Source organism: Astatotilapia calliptera, chromosome 5 (genome assembly GCF_964374335.1).
Source record: "Astatotilapia calliptera chromosome 5, fAstCal68.1, whole genome shotgun sequence".
In the NCBI taxonomy this organism is placed as follows: domain Eukaryota; kingdom Metazoa; phylum Chordata; class Actinopteri; order Cichliformes; family Cichlidae; genus Astatotilapia; species Astatotilapia calliptera.
In genome coordinates, this window is record NC_137426.1 from 8,180,270 (window position 1) to 8,196,397 (window position 16,128).

Sequence of the window (16,128 nt, forward strand, 5' to 3'; positions counted from 1 at the left end):
GTAAGATGGAAATGCAGTCTTTTCTGTTTTCTGTACCTGGAAATTTTCCATCTCTCTGCCATCTGATGTGACTGTCTTTAACTCTGTTATTGTAGCATTCAGGTGTCACACTGCACATTCACCTCAAGAGAGAGCTGTTTCATCATAATTCATACTAGTTGCAGTACACAGTTAACCTGGATATTTTGTGATTTGTGGAAAATAAATAAATGTAATCTTAAGATACTAGCAATGGCACTTCACATTTGTGTTGAAATGTTCAAACTGTCTTTCTTTCAAAATGCTTTGGATCCCTTTCCAGAATTTTAAAAAAGAGCAATTTTTAAACTATTTTTGCAACATCCACCATTTAAACAAAAATGACCACATTTTCCATTACATTTTATTTATTGGTTATATTATTTCCACATAGGTGTTTGTTCAGCTTCTTCCCAGGAGCTGTGGCTTGTCTTCACTCTGCAAAAAAAAGCAATATTGCTCTAAGGTTATTTAATCTACATACTGCAAACTCAAATGTTACAACAGACAATCAAATTAGTAAAAACTTTATGATTGTTAAACCTTGTGAATACCTCTGACATTCAGCATCATTGATGACTCCGCAGTGCCCAGTTTGTTCTGTATGGCAACTTTGTATTCCCCGTTGTCTTTGGGTCCCACTCTCAATATAAGCAAGGAGCAGACTCCACATACATTTGTGATGTGGTAGTTGGTGTTTGTGTTGAGGCTGATATTGTTCCAGTACCACGTAACACGTGGAGCTGGATCACCCTTAATGGCACAGCTCATGTAGCATTCATAACCTTGTGGGGCTGTACGCCTCTTCAGGGGAACAATAAATGAGGGAGGAGAATCGAAGATCCGGTGTTTTATCTCTGGCCTGTTTACTTGGAACTTTTCTGAAACAAAGAATTACAAAAAGTAATTATATTTTAACAAAAATAATAATTAAGTAGGGGAGACTGGGACACTTATGATAAGGGATGGTTAGTATTAATTAGTGAAATTTAAACATTATGTTGATTTCAAATCTGATTTCTTAGATTGAAGTAAAGGTTGTGATAAAAGTGTGTTATGCATTTATCTTTAATAACCATGGGTAATGAGCAGACACATTTAAGCTCACAGATGAGTCCATATTTATAGCTATCATGCACTTTCTTACTGTCAGTTTTGCCGTCTGTTATTGGCTGCCTGTGCATATTTTATTCTCGCTCACTCAGAGACCCCTGTTTCTTTCTTTGCTATTTTGTATTGAATACAGAAAAGGGCTTATTTAGTTTCCTAATTGACAATCTGATTAATATTTTTATACATTTGTGGCTCAAACCCCAGTCTAACAATGAATGAACGTCAGGGAAATCTAATAGTTTACTGTTTAAAGAAATCATCACTTTCTTGAGAACCTAGCTTAGCTTAGGAACAGTGATTTAGTTTGACAGTTTGCAAAATGATTGCAAGTTTTGTATTGTTTTCATGATAAAACTTGAAACACCTTTTTCCTTTTTGGTTTCAAATGCAGGGGACTCGGAATGTGGAGAAAGGCCCATGTCATTTTTAGCAAACACCCTGAAGTGATACTGCCGTCCAGGTAAAATGTTGACAACTGTGAATTTGTTGTTAAAGAGGTTGTCTGCCACTGTTCTCCAAGTCCGTTTGAAGGAGTCCCTCTTTGATACCATGTAGTGCAGCCTGTCATCCCTTTTTTCATCTGGAGAGGGAGTCCAGGACAGTGTCACTGTTCCTGGGATATTCTGTTCCAGCTCCACTGGACCTGGAGGTTTAGGATCATCTGGAGAAAAATTTAGAGATTTTAAAATACTGTTTACTGATATAGCAGGGCTAGGTTACTGATTTTCAGTCTAAATTGTACCCTTGATGGTTTGGACAGGAAATAGATTTTTGTACAGCTTCTGCCGGATACGCTTTGAATTAGAAAGATTTTCATTCAAGTAAAACTCCTAACACAGGTACAGCTAGCTGCAGCAATAAGCGTAGCTTGGGGAAAAAGGGATTTCTTGAAATAGGCAAAGTAAAAGGCAGGGAGAAAATTGGACTGGAGTATTTTGTTACAGTCACAGGATTATGGCTTTAAGCATTCCCTTATCTACAGTGTTGCATACCTTTAATGTGATCTTAAAGTAGTACAACCTATGTGGTACATTAAGTTATAAATACATGTATTCTGTTCCTACTTTAATCACATTGTATTTGCTAAAACATATGTTTCCGTGGTAGTATGAATACAAATAGAATCCAAGTCACCAAATTAAGTTATTATTCTGTACCGCAATTACCATGCAACTGTATCCAGCCAACTTACAGGATAAGTAGATTTCATAGTTTTACTCTAATTTGGCTACAATATATGGTCTTATTTAGCCTAACAATGACAAACCATTGCTATGGCTCTTGGACAGTTACCTGTAACTCTGATTTCAACATTGAAGCTTTCCTGGCCAACCATGTTCTTGACAGTAATGGTATAAATGCCAGTGTCCGTCCTCTCAGATGTAGGAATTAAGAGTTGAGATCCTTTATCAGAGTTGGTAATGGTTACATGCTTTGGTACTGGAATACCATCTTTTAACCAAAATATTTCAGGCATGGGAGACGCCTGTAGATGACAGCATAGGAGTCAAATTAATATATTGCTATATTAACTAACAGCATTGATTAGATTCTCACACAGTGAACAGAGTAAAAGCCTGTGGAATAATACCTCAAAGTTGATGTTGAGGCGAACAGTGTTTCCAGATTTCACCACCACAAAGGTCTTCATGTTGCGGTCTTTAAACCTTGGTTTGACTGTGAGGGATAGATTTAGAATACAATACAATTAAATTTGTAATTCATAAAGCTGCTGAGGGAGTTCTATATTTTGAATCTCTCTACTGTATTATGAGGACGTGCTCTGTGTATAGTTGACAAAAAGGGTATAATTAACCTTAATTCCATTGTTAGACCTCCCTTTTTTTAGTCATAATTCAGCTACACAGAAAACCTGTACTAGTAGTGAGAATAAAACTAACAATTAATAAGATGTTAAATGCACTCATTAGTTTTTCTTTTACAATTCTTCTTTGAGTTTGAACTACAGATTTAAATTGCTATGCTTGGTGATATGATGCATTTGAAGTGCAGTTTTTTTGTCCATGCTGGGCTTTATAATCCTATCAGATGTGTTTTCAGTCATAACCTGTCTTGTCACAACAATTCTCACCCGCCGTCTCGTATATCTACAGATATTAAATGGGTGTATAGCACACAAACATTATTTTTTGACAGCTGTAAGCTTTTTCGAGACAATTGTTCCTCTCTGTAGGTGTGTTGTATTAGAAGAAAAACTGCATATTTTCTTTGGCATTTTGTGAAAAATAAATATAAATATATCTCATTTTAGAAATAACCAATAACCAAACTATAAAAACTGCATTTCTTACCAGGAGGAGGCATAGCAATGATATAATTATCAAAGCTCTGAGGTTCTCCATCACCTCCATAATTGGTGGCAATTACTCTCACCCAGTATGTGGCCATTGCCTTAAGGCCAAGCACAGTGTAGGATGTTAGAGTAATTGGGGTGGTATTACAGCGGGTCCATTCAAGGCTCTCTATTGGTCTGATCTCCACATAATACCCTTGGGCTTCATCTTCTACCCCTTGCACTTCCTTAGGTTTAGTCCAAGCCAGCGAAAATGTCATGTAATTGGAAGATGTTAATTTAAGGTCTGTGACTTTGCCTGGGGGTTCTGCAATAACAGTAAGGTGAGAATGAAGCTTTTATATTACACGACAGAGAGAATTATATTTACTTTAAAGAATGACTTTCATGACTGAAAAATCCCCCCAAATACAGTAAAACATAAGTCTGTGTGATTAACTTACTCATTGGATCTCTTGCAATAACTGTGTCACATGGAATGCTGGGATCTCCAGCACCAGACAGGTTGACAGCTGACACTCGAAATTCATATGCTGCTCCTTCAAATACGTCTTTAACTGCATACTTTGTATCTATAGACAACAGAAGGAGCAATTATATCAATACAAATCTGCACTGATGTGTACAGGTACATCACAAGCATTTATTTTTACTCTTGAGCTAAATGTCCTGCACCTCAGCATTTAAGTTGTATACCTGTAATTGGCCCCTTTTGATTTACAAGGCTCCAGTAATTGGTGCCTTTCTTGTTCTTTTCCAAATTGTATCCCACTATTTTGGTTCCTCCAGTGTCACATGGAGGACTCCATGCCAGATTAATGCAGTCTTTAAAGGCACTGACCACTTTGGGTACAGCTGGTGGTCCAGGATAACCTGCGGGGGATATATGACACAGAAAAGTGAAAGTGAGTTAATTAATCAATGTTGCCATGCCATGTTTCTCAACATTACTTTTATTATTTCCGTCATCCATAATTAGCAGGTGGCTGAAAACTAAAGAATGTGTAAATGGAAGGGTATTTATTAGACACATAAATTCAGAGACAGTGTTTTTAATATATTTAACATAGCTTTGTATATATTCTTTATGGATTTCTTTTAACTTCTCCCAAAACATTTTATTAGCGGCTAGTCAGGGTTTTACTGCAATAAACAAAGTGTTTCCACCTGGATACTAAAAAGACATGCCTTGTAATACTTCCTTCTAAACTGAACAAAGAAAAAGTAATGAAGAAGAAGGCATTAACTGAAAACTTACGTAATACACCAGCTGGTATGTCCTCTGTCTGCAGGTAGTCACTGATACCTTCTGCAGTCTTTGCTCTAATCCGGTAGCAGTATCTCCTTCCAGGGTCCACATCTGAATCTTTGAAACTTGGGCTGTTGCCGGGTATCTCACCAAGACTTGTCCATTTATTTCGGCCTACTTGTTGTCGCTCTATGATGTAGTTTGCGATCGGACATCCGCCATTGTCTTTTGGTGGTTTCCATTTGAATTCAACAGATGTCACAGCACTTTCCATAATGTCCACAGGCCCTTGTGGAGGGGTTGGTTTGTCTGTTGACAACATGACAAGAAATGCGTCAGAGGCATTTATCTTTGCACATTCTACATTTTGCCATACCGTTTTTGTTCAACTAGCAACCAGGGCATTTTTTAAAATGTACTTAAGTTGCTTAAGGCCTTTATTTGACGCACGGTCATTTTACAAGCAGGGATTTATTTCTATGACTGTCTTTTAAGGTAATAAATGGATATTTTCATGTTGAAAGCCTCAATCCAGTACACTTCTGTTGGCCATGCTGGAATTCATGCATTATGGTAATTAGACTGTAGTGAATAATTGCACAGGTTTCTCTGTAGACAGGCTCTGCTCTTAAAGCAATATCTCCATTCTTGCATGGGGATGGGCCTCAAACCAGCTACCAACTAAATTATTCACTATTCACACCACTACGAACAATATAATTTGTGCTTTATTTACTTAATTTATAAAGTAAATAAAGCACAACATAAGCAAACAAACTGTAAATATAATAGAGAACCAACTTAGAACAGGTCATTATGCCAGATAATATGTAACAATTAAGCTAATGTCTGTAATTTTTGCTATTACAAAGTCATAATTTCCTAAACATACTCCTCTAATTGCTGTATTCATCTCCGGAAAATTAAAAGCATTATCATTTCAGTGGCGATAAAAGCCTTTGTTTATTTATTCATAGGGCTTTTTTTGTGAAACATTTGCCAGTATACCACTTGCACGCTCAAGTAGAAAATGTTATTTTTCCACAGCCTGTTTATGTCTAACATGTCCTCGGCTGTTATCACAGAAACTGCCAAATTATATCTGAGGAAAACTCACCCAGTACAATAAGTTTGGATATTGCCTCTGTTGTACCGAATTCATTTTTTATTTTGATTTTCACCTCTCCACTGTCTTTTCTTTGACACTTAATAAGGCGTAGTTGACTCTCAGAATCAGACGTTTCAATCTTCACATTGAGGGCTGGCAGCAGCTCATCGTCATTCTTGTACCACTGTATAGTCATTGGTGCTTGGCCTGAGAATGGCAGCTTCCATTCAGCATTTTCGCCTGCCTTTATAATGACTGGCTTTGTGAAATTTCCTAGTGCATCAGGGTCCATTTTTGGTGGATCTTTAGTATAGGAGAGACGGGAAAAAGTGTTTTATTTAAACATTGAGAACTTTTTTTTTAAAAGTGTTATTATATTATTTGTAGTGCTGTCAGTGTTAATCTTGTTAAAATGTCGTCAACGCCATAACCGCGTTGACACTGTGCAGCCCCACACACGGGGCGATCCGCGGTAACTCACTAACAGAGATTTGCCGTGTTAATGTGGTTATGGTGTTAACATCATTTTAACGAGATTGACACTGACAGCACTAATTATTTGATATGTTTTGCCGTGCTACAGCCATGTTACTCATTTTATTCTGACCTTGAATACTAAGTGTTGCTTCTGATTTACGTCCTTCAGCTTCAAAGCGGTACACAGCTGCATCATCTTTTTTACAGCAATCAACTATCAGCCTGTGAACGGCTCCATCTTTGATAATTGTTACCCCATCTTCATTTGTTAGCTAGACAAATAAGTAAATAAACAGTAAAAAAATGATTAACTATATAAAATGTTAGTTATTTGTAGAAAAACAACAAAGTCGTAGTTATAGTAATTTCCATATACAGTGAATTGTGGCAATTTGTTACACTCCTGTTTTACTCCTTTGACTTACCAGTTTCCCATTTTTGTACCAGTGCCCCTCTGACGTCTCACTGCTTAGTTTGCAAGACATCTCCACCCGTTCTCCAATATTGGCATTCGTATCTGATAGCCCACTGACAAATTGAACACCTCGATCTACATGTGAAAATGTAAAAAATAATCACGTTATATAACAAATTATTGATTTGATTATTTTTAAAATGACACATCAGTAGCAAATTACAATAGAGATAAAACTGAAAGCACATAAGCGCACAATTTAATTTAAAAATCCTTATCATTACAGTATGCACTTTCTTGTGGACAGCAGATGGGATTGGGAAATATGTATGATGATTATCTTTCACTAAAAATTGAACCACATTCACTTTTGTCCATTTTCTCCCTCTGGAATAGAAATGATACTTAAGCCTCAAACATTATATCTGATCAAACCTTTAGTGGAGTCATCCTGAAACACTGATTGAAAATGGGCTGATATTGCCAAGTTACAAGTATTTGCAGATACTAACCCTTGAGAATAGCTGAGCTAAATCTTTGACATTATAATAATCTGTAATCTGAGCATACATTATTCAGTCTTTAAACCATGTTGTATGGAGTTTTACCTAAGGCAGTGTCAGGAACCAAAGGCCCAGTTCGTGATTGCTTCTTCTTACTCGCATCATCTTTTGTATCTTTATCATCTTCTTCGCTTCTTAAGTGGTTCTTATCATCTCCATCAGTTCCATCACCATCCCTGTCACTAGAACCATCGCCAATTTTACCACTGGAACCATCCCCAGCCCCTAAACCATCTCTTCCATCACCCCCATCTTTCGCATCTCCGAGTGTGTTTGCAGCTTTCTTTTCAGCAAGTGCTCGATTGACTGCCTCCAAGTCATCTTTCTCTTTTGAAATCTTTGCCTTGTCCAAGCCTTGGTTAGACAGGTTATCATGTCCAATGGTTTTGGTTCCCTTGCGACCTTTCCGACCATGTGGATCCTCTGAGTTATAGTTGACACACATAGAGAGAACAGTTATTTCAGTCAAAAGGTTTGACTAAAATATAAATGATGAGCAAAACAGGTTCAATAATATCATGACTATCAAACAGTCAAGACTATTTTTCTTTGTATTACACCATTTGCATTTTTATTTATTATTGTACTTTGTGAGTACAAAAAAGAAAAATGTCCCACCTTCCACCATGAGAGAGGCCCTGCTGGAAGCAATACCAGCAATGGCATAATATGCTCCCTTATCTGCAATTTCACAATCTTTTACTCTTAATGTGTGAGTTAGTTTGTCCTCTGAGACAGTGATCTCATATTTGTCCCCATGTTCAAGTGAGGAGTCTTCTCTTGACCAAGTAATTCTGTTGAGTGGTGTTGACAAGACGCACTGAAATACAGCGTCCTCACTTTCAACAGCCTTAGCATCCTTAATCTTGTCTACAAACTCCACTGCAGGCACTAAGAGAGGAAAAAAGGTAGATTTTGAAACCCAAGATGATCTCATTTCCAAAATATAAATGTACTTGATTTGTTTTATAAACTTTAAGAGTAGTTTTACTTGCCTCTGAAGTCAGTTGTAAGAACATTTGCCTCTTCGACATCAACCTGGTAAAATCCAGCATCTTCTGGCTGAGGGTCTTTAATGCTAAATATATAATTTGTTCCTTTTTTCCTAAGGCTATGTTTTGAATTTTCATCATCTGCATAAGGAACCATTACGCCATCCTTTTGAGACAGAAGTAGTAACATTATTATTTATGTATTTATTTTCATTATTAAATTATTATTTAGCAAGTTTAATTAAAAATTATTATTATTTTTTGCTGTTTTAGAATGCTTTTAAATTCACCTTGTATAAGTTAACTGCACTATTGGGATCCCATAGCTGCATGTCAAATCCAAATTCAGCTTTTCCGTTTGGTTTCACTTCAATTTGTTTCACATTTTCCAGCTGCTCTACAACCTATAAAGGAAAGATAACAAGTTTTATCTAATGTATGTGTCTGCAAGTGTTGTTTTAAACTTTACTGCTTAAATAATCACGTTATGAAAAAATGGAAGGAAGGAATTAAATCAGAAACATTTAAAATAACCAAGCAGACTTTAGCAGGATGAACTACCAGGGTTTAAAGTAAAGCTCAAGATGCAAGTCAACCTTCTTCCTTGGTTAAACTCAGTAACGTTGGTTCAGGATACAAAATCCAGAATTCATGTGTAACTGTTAATTTATACAGTACCTTTGCCTGTTCGTCTGCCCTTTCCTTCTTCATCTGGTTCAATCTCTTCAACATCCACCGAAAGTCAGTAACCCCAAATTCAAAGCAGATTTTTTCATAATCTTTCTTTGGTGCACTTATAAGCAGTTCCCAGAGTTTAGGATCAATTTCTCCCTCTTTCTGTGGTGGGAGTTGCTTTTTCCTAGTGACAACAACACTAAAAAAGGGCATTGGAGGCCATTACAACACGCAGAACACATTTTGAATAATTTGACTTTGATGTGAACTTACGTTTTCTTGAGCATTGATCTAAAATCCTGTGGTTCCTGCTGACTTCCTGAAAGACATTTTGACTTAAATTTAAAATAAAATTCTGCCATCTGGACACTTTTTTCACTTTGTGGTATTTTTTTCCAAATCTAATTGTGAAGGATTCTTATAAGGCTCTGTCAAGTTTTTGTTTAAATTTTACTATTTTGCAATAAAAAAGAAACAAATCTTTGCTATAGAAGTAAAATTTTGCAAAGAATAAATATGCTAAAAGTCTGTAATTCTAAAAAGAAACTTGTGGATTGGACGCTATTAGAAAGAGTAAACCACTTCATGTTAAAGTATGCTTTCTTACCTCCCTGGCTCTTCTTCCTGAAGCCGGCTTCATACATGCATGAAAACCACAATAGAACAAGAAGTCATTAATTACCAGACATGGTATATTGTAAAGTTGTTTAACTCAGTTTTTATTGTTAACTATAAAGCTCACCTGCAATGACATTGAGAGTGGTGGTGCAGACAGCTTTTCCGTATTCATTGGTGGCAAAGCACTTGTAAGTGTCTGCTTGGTCTGGATTGATGTTGATTATCTGACAAAAAATGATTCTCACGTGAAATATGTAAATATTTGACAACAGTGGAATCAATATCTGAGTCTATCTCCCAAAAAAAGTTAAACTTGGTTATGGAGCTTTAACACCATATGTCATGGTTTGGGGTCTATGACCAAGCTTTTTGGGTTTTCCTTTTGGTTCATGACCCTTTGCTTTATTAGGATATTTTAGGCTTGAGGTTATCTCTCGTTTATTTCTTCCATCACATTATGAAGATGTTTTAAGTTCGAGTTTATTATCAGTCTGTCATGTCTTCTGTGTATGTTTCTCCAGTCGTGTCTGTGTTTGGTCTCGCTCCCTCTCTTCCTCGCTTCCATGTTTCCCTCTTGTTGTCTCCTCCCTTCATCTTCCCAGTCCGTCTTGTTCCTATGTGCGTTCTTTCCTCCTGTGTCAAGTGCGTGTCTCAGTCTGCATCCTAGTGTGTTTCCTATTTTATTTTGACAGTCTCTCGTCCCGTGTTCAGTGTGTTTAGTGTTGCTTCCCCTGTGTGGTTATGTCTATTTTTCCCAGCCATGTTTCTGTTTCCACTCTCCTTAATCACCCTCTGTTTTTTCTTTGTACCCTGTCAGGTTGCCTGCATTTCATGCTCCATGTTCCAGGTTTCCATGTCCAGGTCTCATTTTCCGTAATCCCTGTGTTTAGTGTTTAGCTTTAGTTCGCTCAGTTTAGTTTATTAGTTAAGTCTTGGTTAAGTTTTCGTTTGACTTCTATTTGTATTTTCATTCAGCCTAAATAAAAGGCTCCCCTTTTGTTTAAACCCACTCATATTTTCAAGTGTCCACGTTTGGGTCCTTATCCTCTCGCCACACAGTCTGCAGCTGCAGGCCCGTGACACCTACAATTACTACAAGCTTACCTCAATCTAAAAGTAAATGCATATTGTACACTTAGTTACAACTGTTGTTTTAATTGTTAATGAATATTCAAAAAAGAATTTCATGACTTCAAAAATGTTTAGCTTGAAAAATTAAAGTTGGGAAATTATCATTAGCCCAATCCTTTTATTTTGTTCTTACCTCAAGAATGTGTTCTCGAGCTCTTTCATCATATCTAGTCTTGTACTTTTCTGGGTCATCTATTTCACCTTTATTACGCCCCCATGTCACAGTTGGTGCTGGCTCTCCACTAACCATAGCTTTGAAAAAGGTTTTTTTACCTGAAATAATCAAATCATGACAGTGATGCAGGTGTTAATAATTATGCTCTATGGTTATTGTCAGTTTCACTGGCTATGGTTGTTTTTCTACCTTCTTGGACAGTCACAGCAATTGGTTTGCGGGTAAAGTCGGGGGTCGATTTCCCTGGTGGCAGTTGCTCCACAGTCTGAGTGATCATAACCCCAGGAACCCTGGACCTTTTCTTGATAGCCACTGTCAAGGGAAGGTTTAGTGTTTAACAGCATAGCTGGTTGATGCTATGAATGTAAACATGAACAGGAAGCCCGCTACCAACAGAAAAACATAGATGTTACAAATGCATGTGTCTGCAGAGTATATATTATTTAGAACAGTTGCAGTTTCACACTGGAATTTCACAAGAGGTCACCATTTCCTTACTTTTCTTAACATTACAGCTAGGTCATGGCAAGATCTTGAAATATGTTAAATTCTATTGACTAAGCTGAAGTTTGGATTAAATTCTACACATTTTTTGTTGTTTAATTAATTTAATGTATTAATTTAATGTAATTTTTTGGTTAAATGCTTAATTTATGTATAGATTTTTGGAGGACTTTGATTTTAAAATTAGATGGTTTTAACCTGTCAGCATGATACTTTTTCATTTATTTTTATTTCTTTTTATTTTAACCAAAAAAGTGACTTGGACAAGTTGTAAGTGTGTCTATTTAAGAAGTCATTATAGAGTTGTAAAGTCAGTAGATCAAAACTAAGTTTTAGGACCTGTTACTGTATTAAACACTAACTGTGTTCTTTGTGAGAACAAAAAAGACACATAGCATATTTTTCAGGGTTTTCTGTTTGTTTTTTTGCTCTTATCCAAAATTCCAATCATATAGACATGTTATAGAGCACTAAGTTTATTTAACTTATTGCTGGTTTTAGATAAATGCATGGTGTTCAGCTCAGCTGCATTAAGTACTCTGGGGCTTGTACATTTAGTACGTGTTTACTACTACATTTATATTAACATAATTCAGCATATATAATCCAATCTGTCTGAGCGTCATTGTAATATATTTTTTAAATATATCATATTAAACCATACTTTTGTTACCAAACTATGCCAGAGTTAAATATGGAGATACCAATCATATTCAGATTTATTCAGTGAGGAGGAAATAAACAAAACAAAACAAAAAAACCCAAAACAAATCTGATCAGACATGGAGTATCCAGGGATAACTTCTTTGGTCATGCCTTCTGTGAGTCACTTTGAGATTGTCTACTCTGCTTATTTTTTTTCTGTGGCCTTAACATAGTTTGAGGGCATTTATTTAATATTCATCAAACTGTATGTGTAATCTGTCAATGGGTTGATGCACATGCTTATATCATCTGGACACAAGCACGATTCTTATGACCTTGTTACTGAAGCATCGATTTAGACATAATCTAGCAGGAGAGCATTTTTGCTTTTTTTCTGCATAGCAATTACTACATGAAGAATTTTTTGGATTTTTGGCAGCAGGAACCTTGGCAGGAACACATTCGGTAAGAATTTGTTGACTGTATAAAGTAGATATTCCTGCTGTAAACCCAGCTAAACCATATGCTTACTTTTTATAATGTCCATTCATTTATTTTTTTTATTTTCATCTTTACAAGTAAAATCACAGTGAACGTGTATGTCAGTTTGTTTCAATACTGTAGACTCTGCAGATTATCCTCCTTGTGAAGAAGAAAACTAAAATATCTCATTTATGAGGCATCCTTTTTGATTTAATAATCCCTAAAATGTCTTTAGAGCTAGATAGGAGTCCAGCTGTGATGTAAACGGGTTATTATAGAGCCATAGGCCCTGGGCAGTGGACCCCCCCCCCCCCCACACACACACACAAATTATTCAGTGTGAGAATAGCAGACTGTACGGCAGTGCAGAAAGAATTATTAATCCTAATTGTTATTCATATAATTTTTCCAAAATTAAATATGTGTCATAACCATAGGGAATTCTTCATTAAACAGTAAATGCATAGCATTGGAGTGAACACAAAAATGGTCAGTTCAGTTCAGATACAGGTGACAATGAAGAATGACACCATGTTAAACATCAAAAGAGATAAATATATGCATAAAATAACGATAGACATCATTTACACGATTCTCCAGTTTTTTAGTAGATTTGCCTGCAGTTGCCATGAGAGAAAGTGTGCTCCGAGTCCTTTTTTGCAACATTTGTTTTCTCAGTTCATTTTTATCCTGGATAGAAGCAGAAATGCCTGCTCTCTGTTATAGCTACCCACAGGCAGAATCAGCAACGTCTGCAGCACAACAGTAATATTTGAAAACATTTATTGCAGTCTGTAGTTTAGAATTATCTTGAGTAATCCAGCTGGGGTTTTATTATCTCCAGGCTTGATGAATGATCTAAACTGAATTAGCTGATCACCCAAGGTGTGATGTAGGTCAGATGGATGTGCAGCCGACAAAATGTTGTAAGAACAGTGAGCTTGTCAACTGTGAAACACTGGTATACTACAAAGCTGGCCCATTAATGATTTCAGTCTCATCTGGCTCTGTTTTATTAGGGAATAGCTGTTCATAGTTTGTATTTGATGTTTCACATTAGCAAGTCAATGAGAGTTAAGAAGTCTGATCCTGAATGATAGTTAATCCTACTTATGGGTACAAATAAAGGAACCTAAACCTCCATCCCTTTATTTCCCATGGTAGACTTGCTAGACTCAGCAGCTGTCGCTGTTTTTATAGAAGCTAGAAATATATAATATAATATATAATATCACATTTTTCATACTTACCGAAGGCTTTTGGGTCCTGGTTTGTTTTTGAACTCATGGCGATGTTTGATTGTTGATTATCAGATCAGAGGTGCGATCCTTGTGTGGCTAAAGTACAAAGAAAGACTGTCACTGTTAACTAATGCTGTCATTATAATCAAAGCTGATTTTATTAGTATTAAAAAGCCTTACATCTACTCACCAGCCACTTCATTACACTTCATTCGTTACACCTGTTCAACTGCTTGTTAATGGAAATATCTAATCAGCCAATCACATAGCAGGAAGCCAGTGCATTTAGGTATGTTGAAATGGTCAAGACAACCAAGTGAAGTTCAAACTAAGCATCAGAATGGGGGGAAAAAGGGTGACTGAAGTGACTTTGAATATGGCACGATTGTTGGTACCAGACACGCTGGTCTGAGTGTTTCAGAAATTATTTACAGAGAATGGTTCAAAAAAGAGAAAAGTGACCTTCGGTTTTCTAGGTGAAAATGCCTTTTGATGCTAGAGGTCAGAGGAGAATGGCCAGAGTGTTTCAAACAATTGAACATTGTATAAAAACACCCCATCCTTGCTGAGTATTGTCACTGAGCAAATCCAGCCATTTATGGCCACTGTGTACACATCTTTTGGAAGCTACTTCTAGCCAGGTGTCGTGTCACAAAGCTTAAATTATTTCAAACTGGTTTCTTAAACATGACAATGAGTTCACTGTACTTAAATAGCTTCCACAGTCACCATATCTCAATCCAGCAGAGCAGGTTTAGGATGTGCTGGAATAGGAGATTTGCATGGATTTGCACCAACTCTGTGATGCTATCGTGTCAACATGAGCCAAACTCAGTTCTAGCAAGATGTAACTAATGATGTAATGGGTGAGTGGATGTTATGTTTTATGCATTTTATACAAATTTAGCCTTGAATAATAATGAAAGAAAATTGCTGCATGTTGACATGATAAAAAAGGTCCAGTTTTCAGTACTCATACTTCATATTGTCCATATATGACCAAATTCATCCTTTATGTATTTTATTATGTTTCCCTTATATCTACATAATCAGCAGTTTGCAGGAAACTTGAACAAAGTTTTTTTTTTATCAGTTATTTGTTTATCTATTTATTTTTTGCAGGTAAGTAGTTTCTTTTGCTGAGATTATTAAATACATTTCATAAAGGAAACATCTAGAAAAAAATATAGTATTTCTTTACTGCAGCAAAAATTATGAGAAGTCTTAATATTTTTTTTTCTTTTGCAGTCAGTTATAGTGAGTCTCACTTAACCATTCTTTTCTAGTAGCTGCTAGTGTTGCAAGAATCAAGGGCACCTAGAAACAGAGCCATGGGCAACTAGAGTTTGAGAAATCCTGCCTTCAAGCATCTTCTCATGTATCATTAAACTGGGAATTCCTTGACTTCCTTGACGCGTGACTTGTGCAGACAGTTGGAGACATGCTGGGACACTGTAAATGGGGAATGTGAAATCCCACCTAGTGACTCACTCCACCCAACTGCCCGTGGAGTCAGGTGGCTGTGCCAACAATTTAACTGCTCAGGATCCAAACATAGAAGAGAGCTCAGTGTGTTTATATCAAAGTGATAAGGCGATGAAGTAACCTGTATATCTTTTTTTTATGCCATCAATGCTTAAAACTGCTCTTTAGCTTTATAATACTCCTTAGGGATATCTCTATGTAGGCTCTTAGTCATCCAGGTCATAATAGCATCAAAAGAAGATGACTGCACTTCTTTAAGTCTAATTTAAAAATAAACTTCAGGTTCAGTACACTGAACTTTTCTTAAGTGAAAAGTGGAACCTTAAATAACAGTGGATAGTAAACCAAAGATATGTTTCGTATAGGTTATTTTTAATCTTTAAGTTAGTTAAGTAATTATTTTAATGGCTATAGAGCTGAGAGGCTTTTAATTAGAACAAAATGGACCTTATATCAAGATTATGGCCATAAGGCTTTTTTATGCAGTGTTTTATTTTTAGGACCATAAAAGAGACACTGAAAATGTGAGAAAAAAAAGCATATCTGACCTTCATCTACAACCCAGAAAAAAAGCTTAAGCTTTGATGTGTCACAGTGTCTGTAGTTCAGACCTAGTTTATAGGTTCAGTCTTTTGTAAGTCATGGGAAGCCAAATGGGAAAGTCACACAGTTAAATGTCATTCATTGTTGAGATCTTAAATGTTTGGACTGATCTCAAAAGGTCAATTAATGTTTCTCCTTTTCATAGAATTGTTGTAGAAATTGATTTTTTGACTGTATTGCATTAAAGGTTGTACTACCACACAAGAAGATAACATTGCAGAAAGATATCACTTTGATATAGCAATTTTGGTAATATACAACCAAGTCATAAAATCTCCAGGATCTTTGTCTTCTGTTTTTCTGTTTTCAGTATTATTTG

The 16,128-nt window shown here is 36.3% G+C and overlaps 1 protein-coding gene across 1 annotated transcript; it reads right to left on the bottom strand.

The window, feature by feature from the left end:
• Nucleotides 1-555: 555 nt before the first annotated feature.
• Nucleotides 556-13,767, bottom strand: LOC113021644 (immunoglobulin-like and fibronectin type III domain-containing protein 1). The gene is made up of 21 exons (XM_080301444.1): nt 13,731-13,767; nt 11,038-11,160; nt 10,807-10,946; nt 9,655-9,766; nt 9,198-9,279; nt 8,928-9,123; nt 8,540-8,653; nt 8,253-8,415; nt 7,876-8,148; nt 7,303-7,680; nt 6,705-6,829; nt 6,410-6,551; nt 5,812-6,105; nt 4,704-5,003; nt 4,142-4,318; nt 3,889-4,017; nt 3,444-3,752; nt 2,723-2,808; nt 2,425-2,617; nt 1,496-1,792; nt 556-899 (listed from the first exon to the last, which is right to left on the bottom strand). The coding sequence occupies exons 1-21, from the start codon at nt 13,765-13,767 to the stop codon at nt 556-558; spliced, it is 4,014 nt and encodes a 1,337-aa protein (XP_080157570.1).
• Between the last annotated feature and the right edge of the window lie 2,361 nt (nt 13,768-16,128).

Coding starts and splice junctions, on each gene's coding strand:
- LOC113021644 (XM_080301444.1), bottom strand. CDS start 13,767: ATGAGTTCAAAAACAAACCAGGACCCAAAAGCCTTCG. Junction 3,753..3,888: donor TATTGCAAGAGATCCAATGA/GTAAGTTAATCA, acceptor CTGTTATTGCAG/AACCCCCAGGCAAAGTCACA. Junction 1,793..2,424: donor TGTTGAAATCAGAGTTACAG/GTAACTGTCCAA, acceptor ATTTTTCTCCAG/ATGATCCTAAACCTCCAGGT.